Genomic DNA, 10300 nt, shown 5'->3' on the forward strand with positions numbered 1-10300 from the left:
GCCTTGATTAAAACCAAAACTAAAGCATTTGAGTTATATAGAGTTTATGGCAAGGAATGAGGAGTCTGAATCCAAGCTCGAGTCCGAGCCTGAGACTGAGTTCAAAGCCAAATCCGAGAGAAGCCATGAATCTGCATCCATTTTCTTTTATCAACCAGATCTTGACGAATAGCTAGAATTAATCAGATCTGAATCTTTTATTTAAATTGCTTTAGATTTGATCCAATGGCTCATATGTCTTCAGATTGGACTTCTCATTGACTCAAGCCTTTAGGTTTAATTTGGTTCAACTTGAGCTCAATCCCTAGAAAATAAAAATACACAATTATAAGTAGAAATCCATAAAAATTGGAAGAATTATATTAAAACCCATAATATGAATCCAACTCAATAAACATGATAAGAATCAACAATTAAGCATATGAAAGGATTAAAACATGAAAATTAAGGGCATAAATAATGCATCAAAATGCTAGTTATCAGTGCGCTGGCAAAATCTCTAATGAACATTCTGGTGATTTACCATATTGTAATACTCTCGGGTGTTGTGGGAGGTTGACCAGTGGAATGTACACCATCGTCGAGGAGCTTCTTGAGGAGTTTCGGGATATCTTTGTCGTTCAACCTCCACATGTTGTATGGCATGGGGCCATGGTTTGCGATGATGCAGCTGAGGACCCGGTCGAGGTCCTTTAGGTGGCGGAGCTGGTGCTACTCGGCGCTCGAGAGTTGGAACGGGAGCAGGGGCGACTACATCCTTCCTCCGAACGGATTGCGTCTCCTCGACATTGATAAATTCGGTCACTGAGTTGAATAGGTGATTAAAGTTCTTTAGAGGTCTTCTAATTGAGTGGAAGAAGTCATTGTCAGTGAGCCTTGGAAGAAAGCACTGGCCAGTATTTCGGGGTGGCCAAAGGGACATCCATAGTCACTTGATTAAATTTTTTAATATATGCCCTGAGTGTCTCCTTGGACCCTTGTTTGAGCGAAAAGAAGCTCAAGGGGGTCTTGTGGTAATGCCGACTACTAGCAAAATAATGAAGAAAAACTTTGCGAAAATCCTTGAAGCAGTGGATGGAACTGACCGACAATCTTTTGAACTATCTCTGTGCTGAGCCGCCAAGTGTGGTGAGGAACACTCGACATTTTACACTATCCATATATTGATGCAGAAGGGTGGTGTTTTCAAATTTAAGGAGATGATCCTCAAGTTCAGTTGACTGAGAATATTCCCCTAGCGTGAGGGGTTGTTAGTGCTTATGTAGTTTGTCTTCCAGCACCCCTTGGGAGAACGGGGGAGTTGCAAGTCATTGGGGCTTTTCCTTTGCACCCTTCTTAGATGGGTGCTTTCTCGGAAGATTCTTGAAATGGTTCTTCCTGGCCCATGTATTCGGGCGGCGTGCAGAAGAGCACCTGATGATGCACTATTCAGGAGTGAGGTGCGGGAGGTAGATGGTTTGTTGGCACATAAGGCAGATTCAAGCCAGCCACAGGAGCTCCCTCTTGCGCTCCTATTTCCCTTTGGTGGGAAGTCATCGAAGTGACAAGATTGGGGGGGGGGGGGGGGGGGGCACAGTACTACCCGTAGTTGCTTGTTGTTATTGCTATAATATTTTTTGCACTGAGTCCATTGATGAGCATGTCCAATTCTTCTTGCGTTATGGTGATGGTGGTGAGTTTTTCAGTCTCTTCCATCTCTGCAATTCAGATTCAAGTGAGAGTTGCCACAGATTGTGCCAAATTTAATCCTATCTGAAACTAGAGAGATGGTGCGCTAGCAACGGTAGCTTGATGGTTGACTAGCACAAGACTTTTTCATTCTTCGGGGGATCTTCCTTTCTATCCTGCACACAATCAAACGAGCACACAAAGCGTTAGTGCCTAAAAATCAGGGAGGAGATCCTTGGCGAAGGCCCTTCGACGTTCAAGTTAGTACGTATATAGATGAATGAATGAAGAATAGTAGAGAAAGTGTTCGTACTAGAATAGGGTTCAGATGTTGTAAAAGGCGTACCCTGCCAATGGAGATAATCCCCCTCTCTATATACCACCTCTTATAACCTCCGTAATCATGAGGTGGCATGGAATGCCAAAATGTCGGAGGTTGTTGAGTAATGGAGAGTGTGTTACCTAGGCAATATGTAATCATTGTTCGAGGAATCTTCCATTTACCCATATGTATATCTCTTTTATCATTTATAACTTATGCCCTTGTTGAGCTAACTAAAGGAATATGCTGTTATAAGTGGTCGGTTGTTAAGAGACATGATAACCCCTGAAGAAGATTCCAGAAAAATATTCTCTGACATACGATTATTATTTTGACAAACTGGTAAGATGTTGTCTTCTGAGTATAACCCGACCCACCCATAAGGCATGTCGTCCTTATGTTTGTCCCAACATTAAGTTGCTTAGTTATGTATTGTATGATATATTTGTTGGTGCAGCGGAGGCCGGCAAGAGGGGGTGAATTGCTGAAAATAAAAAGTAACTAAACCCTCCTCGTACTTTCAACTCAGTTAATGCAATAGTTAACAAAATAATAAAACAGTAAAAGAAAGACACAGAAGAATTAACCTGGTTACAACCAAGGAGGTTGTTAATCCAGGGCAGTAGAAGTGTACTAAAAGAAACTCTCCTTTGCTGAAGGCGGAGAAGCCTTTTACACTTTCAAAAGCTCAGAACTATTGCTAGGAAACACTACAGATTGAATGCTTGAGTTGTTGTTGAATTCCTAGCTCCAGGGGTCTTTATATAGGCCTTGGAAATCTTATCCCGAGAGTCCAAGGCACCTCCAATAGGGTTCAAGGCGCCTCCAACTCGATCTGTGGATAAAACTTTATCCGCAGCGTAAACGGTCAAACTGGCCTGCTCAAGGCGCCTTGAACAGGCTTGAAGGCGCCTTCAAGCTTGTTTAAGGCGCCTTCAAGCTACAGTAACTTCTGCTACAGTGACTTTCTGCTTCAGTGATTTCCAGTTTCGGCTAACCGGAATAGAGCTCACCCGAGCCCAATTCCCGGCCTTCTCCTCGAGCAGCCTTCTGTCCCGGCTTAACGTCCCTCGAACGCCGCGCACGCTCTTCACACCCACCGGAGTACTCTTCCGCAGCTCTCTCGTCCTTCGGACGCACCGAGCCCATCGGCTCCCTTCCCGTGCCGTCCTTCTCGCTAGCTGCGTCTTCCGCTCGACTTCCTGTGCTCCTAAACTCCTGCACACTCAAACACAGGGATCAAACACAGCAGGACCTAACCAACTTGGTTGATCACATCAAAACTACCACGGGGTCCAACAATCTCCCCCTTTTTGATGTGCATCAACCCAAGTTCAAGTTAGGGTTAAAAATAGACAAAAAACAGTAATTTCAAAGAAAAATTACTAAACTAACAAGTTAAGTATAATTTTTACAATTAGTAAAATTACAACAAAAAATAGAAAAAAAAAATTTAATTTAAAAATTTTCTAACTCCCTCTGAACTTGTACTTTTCTCTCCCCCTTTGATCACAACAAAAACGGGGTTAATAAAAATAGAGAGAATTATCCAACAATATGTTAGGTAAAATAAATGGTTCAAAAAATATTCCAAGTAAGAATGAAATTTTGAAAATTTTTCTAGGTAAAATTTTGCAAGTCAAAAAGTTTCCACAAAAAAAAATTTCAAGTTAAAAAAAATTTTCAAAAAAATTTAGTAAAATGAATTTTTGAATTTTTCAGAAGAATATTTAAAAGAAATTCTAAGTTAAATTACTTTTTAGAATTATAGAAAAGTCTTTTAACTTAGACGAATTTTTTTTTATTATTATTATTAAAACAAAAATCCATTCTCAAGTTATTGCCATTTCTCTAACCTTATTATGATATCTTAATTTCTACTTTAGTTTATCATAATTTTTTAGATTTAAGGAAAACAATATTAAGTATGCGAAAAATTGTTTTGACAAAATAATTGATAAAAGATCTTTTGATAATTCGTTCGACAAATTATTTTGTAACTCACAAGAATTTTTTGGCAATATTTTTAGTTTCAGAAATTCTTTCAACAAAATAGTTGGTAAAAAATATTTCGACGGTGTTTTTAATTGGTAAGATTCGTTCGGCAAAATTTTTTCTAATCCAGAAAATTCTTTCGAAGATTTAATTTTTATTTCGCAAAAATTTTCAGGTACCTTCTCAATTAATGTAATTAATTGTTCAGAAGGTGGAGACCATACCTAACTTACCTTGTCAGCTGTTGATTCTCCCCCTGTCGAGTTGCTTTCTTCCGAAGTCTCTTCCCCTTCATCGATGCTCATCTGGGATGAGTTTCTGTGGCTTCAGGATGGAATTCGGCTGTTGGGGTTGTTGCGGCATTTACCTTGGATTCGGACTCATCATAGATCTTTAAGAACTTTTCCCAAAGTTCTTTTGCGCTATTGTACTCTCCAACTTTGTCGAGATCTTCATTTGGTATTGTGGTTAGAAGATGAAATTCAGCTCGTGCATTTGCCATAAACTCGTTACGTTGCTTCTCGTTCCAGAGGTATTTCTCGAGCTCTTCTCCGTTTGCTTTCTTTGGTGCTTCATAACCAGATTTCATTATTAAATAAATAGAAAAATCAGAGTTAAGGTATACCTCCATCTTTTGCTTCCATGAAGCAAACTCCCCCTCGAATGCAGGTGGGTAGTCACTATCTCCGGCCATCGTTTTGATCGTTGTGCGTCAGTCGGCAGTTAGTCCTTCTGAGCGGTCTGGCTCTGATACCACTTGTTGGTGCAGCGGAGGCCGGCAAGAGGGGGGTGAATTGCTGAAAACAAAAAGTAACTATACCCTCCTCGTACTTTCAACTCAGTTAGTGCAATAGTTAACAAAATAATAAAACAGTAAAAGAAAGACACAGAAGAATTAACCTGGTTACAACCAAGGAGGTTGTTAATCCAGGGCAGTAGAAGCGCACTAAAAGAAACTCTCCTTTGCTGAAGGCGGAGAAGCCTTTTACACTTTCAAAAGCTCAGAACTATTGCTAGGAAACACTACAGATTGAATGCTTGAGTTGTTGTTGAATTCCTAGCTCCAGGGGTCTTTATATAGGCCTTGGAAATCTTATCCCGAGAGTCCAAGGCGCCTCCAACAGGGTTCAAGGCGCCTCCAACTCGATCTGCGGATAAAACTTTATCCGCAGCGCAAACGGTCAAACTGGCCTGCTCAAGGCGCCTTGAACAGGCTTGAAGGCGCCTTCAAGGGCGCCTTCAAGCTTGTTTAAGGCGCCTTCAAGCTACAGTAACTTCTGCTACAGTAATTTCCAGCTTCTTTTGACTCCTTTTCTTCTTCGCTTTGGCTTCCGAAGCTCCGTTCTTTTGGGTGATTGCGGCCAACCGGAATAGGGCTCACCCGAACCCAATTCCCGGCCTTCTCCTCGAGCAGCCTTCCGTCCCGGCTTAACGTCCCTCGAACGCCGCGCACGCTCTTCACGCCCACCGGAGTACTCTTCCGCAGCTCTCTCGTCCTTCGGACGCACCGAGCCCGTCGGCTCCCTTCCCGTGCCGTCCTTCTCGCTAGCTGCGTCTTCCGCTCGACTTCCTGTGCTCCTAAGCTCCTGCACACTCAGACACAGGGATCAAACACAGCAGGACCTAACCAACTTGGTTGATCACATCAAAACTACCACGGGGTCCAACAATATTCTGGCCTGACTATAAGGTCGACCATCTTTATGTTGTAAATGTGAATGGAATAAAAAGGTAGAGATGAAGAGACTCTATTGTATATAGGTTTAGTCCATATTAGAAGTCTCATGGTCTTATTGTTGGTTTAAATTCTGACACATGTATTGATGTTGTAAATATATACATGGGGAGAGACTCTCTCACGCGTGAGTGTGCAGGAATGGGTGCAAATCCAGAGTTCGGATTGTACCGAACCAAGGTTGACTCGTGTGTGAGCACGACCTGCGCATGTCAAATGTCGAACCAGTCAAGGCAAAATTTGCCCAAAAGAATGAACCAACATACTGCCACTTGAATTTCTTTTTGCTACATGCTCAAGAGTATAACGGAAGCATTAATGTGAAATTAATGATGATTCCGTAACGTCTTGATATTAATGGCGATATTAAACTCATTAATAGTGATTTCGTAATATCTCAGTATTAATGACGACATTAAACCCTTTAATAATGATTTTGTAACATCTCGACATTAATGAAGACATTAAACTCATTAATGACGACATTAAACCCAGCATTAAATGACCATAATTTGATCATTTATTGATGGCAAGGTGAGAACTCCTATATGAGGCTGGATCTTGAGCAAAGAGTAGAGCGGAAGATAAGCGAAAGAGAAAGCAAGAGAAAGAGCAGGGAGCAAACCTCTGTCCACCCATGTTCTCCCACAAAACTCTCTCAGTCGTGCATCCGCTCGGCTGAACTACTCGTGGTAGTACTCAGGTGCATTCTCACTTCTCCACGAACAACTAGTGCTTGGTTGTGTTCATAGTTTTACCGTTATATCCTGAGAAACAGACGACCTAAGAGAACCTCGAAGCACAGCCGGAGGTGGGGCGAATCTGTTTCAAGGAAACTGCATTGAGCACAAGCCTCGACATCTTACTTGGTAAATTCTCTTTCCGACTCGACGATCGACTCCTGATTCTGCTATGCATCCCGCGACTCGAACCACCAGAAGCTTGGCAGAACCAGCCCCACTGGCAGTCTGAGATTATCAACTCAGGTCATCTCGAAAGATAAGTTAGAATTGATTTTGTGTAATTTCAATTCAGTTAATTTTCCAATATCTCCAACAACAGATTGTCCAACACTTTATGCCTGTTCTGTCCTTACGCTGATATGATATATGTTGAATAACATAACAGAAATTCGTCCGGAAAATAATATGATGCATCGAGCGTGCTGGTAATCCATTCGCAAAGCAATATGAAACCAAGTGTCTCCAGCCCAGTCGGCCATAAACCAAGTGTCTCCAGCTTGGTCGGCCATTTATCGGGTCGAGAGTGCATAGAGCAATTTACTATTATCCGAGGGTTGGCCCTTATTCTGCCCGCTCATATGGCCAGTCTGCCATGAGGTAGGTTGAACCTTCTGGCTGGCCTATAAGGCTAGTCGCCTTTAAACTCGGTCGGCTATTGAATAACCAGACGTGTTATCTTTTCTGTCCAAGAGTAAGGAACGAGACTCCTGATTCTGCTATGCACCCCGCGACTCGCACCACCGGAAGCTTGGCAGAATCAGCCTCGCTGGCAGTCTGAGATTATCAACTCAGGTCATCTCGACAGATAAGTTAGAATTAATTTTGTGTAATTTATATTCAGTTAATTTCCCAATATCTCCAGCAACAGATTGTCCAACACATTATGCTTGCTCTGTCCTTACGCTGCTCTGATATATGTTGAATAACATAACAGAAATTCGTCCGGAAAATAATATGATGCATCGAGCGTGCTGGAAATCCATTCGCGAAGCAATATGAAACCAAGTGTCTCCAGCCCGGTCGGCCTTAAACCAAGTGTCTCCAGCTTGGTCGGCCATTTATCAAGTCGAGAGTGCATAGAGCAATTTACGATTATCCGAGGGCTGACCCTTATTCTGCCCGCTCATATGGCCAATCTGCCATGAGGTAGGTTGAACCCTCTGGCTGGCCTATAAGGCTAGTCGCCTTTAAACTCGGTCGGCTATTGAATGACCGGATGTGTTATCTTTTCTGTCCAAGAGTAAGGAACGAGACTCCTTATGTTTGACCGGCCTAAGGGTCGGTCGGCCCCTATTCACCTAGTTCATAATCCAACTTGGCTGGACCTAAGAGCCTTACGAGGAATGCTCTCTTCTTTTGATTTTAACTGAGACTTCACCTTAAATTCAGTGGCGGATCCAGAGAAAAATTTAGAAGGGTGCTCAAAAAAAGACTAAAAAATTTTTTTATTATCAAATAAATATATTAAAAGATAACAGTACTAAATACAGACATAAAAATATGTGCATACCAAAAAGTAATTATTTTTTAATACTTGAACCACCAGCATCAGATCTAGACATACAAACAAGAGGAGGCAACTGGATCCTACGAGTGCTCATCTGTTGAAAATGTTGTAAAATTTGTTCATTTTCAATTGTAGCAAAAATATCCTTCTCAATGTATACTACCAAACTGTCATTCATCCACTCATCCCCTATCCTATTACGCAAATCAGTCTTGATAATTTTCATAGCAGAAAAAACTCTTTCAACAGAAGCAGTTGCAACTGGTAAAACTAATGCTAACTCGATCAAACGATATACCAATGGAAAAATTGTATTCTTCCCCGTTTCAACCATCTTTTTAGCAAGACTTCCCAAATCTTCAATCATAGAAAATTCACCTCGTACATTTTGAATGTAAGTCTCAAGTTGGTCCTCAAGTATTGCACGATCAGTCAATGAAAAGTCCTCCGGATAAAGTTCAGCAAGGTGGAGTAGCTTACCAATATCAAATTGAGAAAAAGAGTCCTTTGGATCTAAGCAAGCAATGCAAGTAAGTACCTCCGTACTTGATTCTGAAAACCGATTACTCATCTCTTGAACCATCAAATCAAGAACCTAATATTGTAATAGTAAAAAAAGAATAAAAAACATTATTAGAAAATTAAAATTCAATAAAATATTTAAAAATAATACCTGACAAAAAATTTCAACACGATAGTGATGAAAATTAGTAATCATTTGTCCATTACGTCTGCTGCGACCACGAGTTCTCATATTTTCTTCCATATTCGGTACTGGGATCATGTGATTACTACAAAATTTATTGACGACATCCAAAAAATTCTCCCATCCTTCCTCTCTCAATTTTTGTAATCGAACTTTCATTGTCTTGATCAAACTGACAGCCAATACAATGTTTTGACCCTTTTGTTGTAAGGCAAGTGACAATTCATTTGTGATTCCCAATAAAGATTTCATCAAATGCATCACAAACACAAATTCATAACTCTCCATCTTATCAATTAAACTGGTGGCGATACCACTATTATCATCATTAGTACCATCATCATACACATTTTCAAGCACTTGTAAAACAGAAGTCCACATAGACATCAAACGGATAATAGTCATGTAATGTGAACCCCAACGAGTATCCCCTGGTCGTTTTAAACTGATTTCCTGATTTTTTCCTTTGCCACTAACAATATCTCCTTTCTCCAAACATTCTACAAGTCTATCATGTTCAAGTTGTCTAAACTTATCTTTTCTTTTGCATGAAGCACCAGTAATATTCACAATCATAGTAACATATTGGAAGAAATCACACACAATTCGATTGCTTTTAGCAACTGCAACAACAACTAGCTGAAGTTGGTGAGCAAAACAATGGACATACCTTGCAGATGAATTTTCCTTCAATATAAGAGCCTTCAATCCATTATACTCACCTCGCATATTTGAAACTCCATCGTATCCTTGACCTCTTAATCTTGATAATGACAACTTATGTTTTGCAAACAATTCATCAATAGCCTTCTTTAAAGAAATAGCATAAGTGTCAGACACATGTATAATAGCAAGAAATCTTTCAATAACACATCCATGTTTGTTCACGTATCTTAAAACAACTCCCATTTGTTCTTTGACTGAAATATCTCGACACTCATCAACCATAAGAGAAAATATATTGTCTTTTATATCATTAAGAATGACATTTGTGACTTCAGCAGTACAAGCCCGTGTTAAATCCTTTTGAACTGTTGGAGACTTCATTTGATTGTTTCCAGGGGCATTTTCATTCATGGTTTTGGCAACCTTATCATTTCTTTGGGTATACCACTCAATCAATTCAAGAAAGTTACCTTTATTTGAGGAATTCAATGACTCGTCATGTCCACGGAAAGGCAAACCTTGTTTCAAAAGAAAGCGTGTAACATCTAAAGTTGTCGTTAATCGAGTTCGATATGCAACCTCCATTTCACGCCCCTGTGCTTGTAGCAAATGTGACACACTTTGTCGTTGATTTTTAAAAGCCTTAAGTTGTGTTCTCGCATCATTGTGAGCACTAGCTACACCACCAACATACGTATTAAATACTTCCATTGCTTTTCTCCAATTAGTCATCCCTGAATTAGTAAATGCCTTATCTCCAACTCGACATCCTCTATGAGAATTTTTAAAGAGATAACACCAAAAACAAAAGCTGCATCTTTTGATATGCTGTACTCTCTAACCATGAAAATTTTTTAAACCAAGCAACTTGGAAACTTCTATGCTCTTTACCAAATTGTCTTTGGGGATAACTATAACCAAATGGTTGACAAGGTCCTCTAATCAAATATTCTCTTCG

General features: G+C 40.3%; 1 protein-coding gene across 1 annotated transcript; it reads right to left on the reverse strand.

The window, feature by feature from the left end:
* Window positions 1-1578: 1578 nt before the first annotated feature.
* On the reverse strand, window positions 1579-9927 carry LOC121972700 (zinc finger MYM-type protein 1-like). The gene is made up of 3 exons (XM_042524346.1): window positions 8644-9927; window positions 7998-8565; window positions 1579-1697 (listed from the first exon to the last, which is right to left on the reverse strand). The coding sequence occupies exons 1-3, from the start codon at window positions 9925-9927 to the stop codon at window positions 1579-1581; spliced, it is 1971 nt and encodes a 656-aa protein (XP_042380280.1).
* Window positions 9928-10300: the final 373 nt, after the last annotated feature.

Source organism: Zingiber officinale, chromosome 4A, assembly GCF_018446385.1.
Source record: "Zingiber officinale cultivar Zhangliang chromosome 4A, Zo_v1.1, whole genome shotgun sequence".
NCBI lineage: Eukaryota > Viridiplantae > Streptophyta > Magnoliopsida > Zingiberales > Zingiberaceae > Zingiber > Zingiber officinale.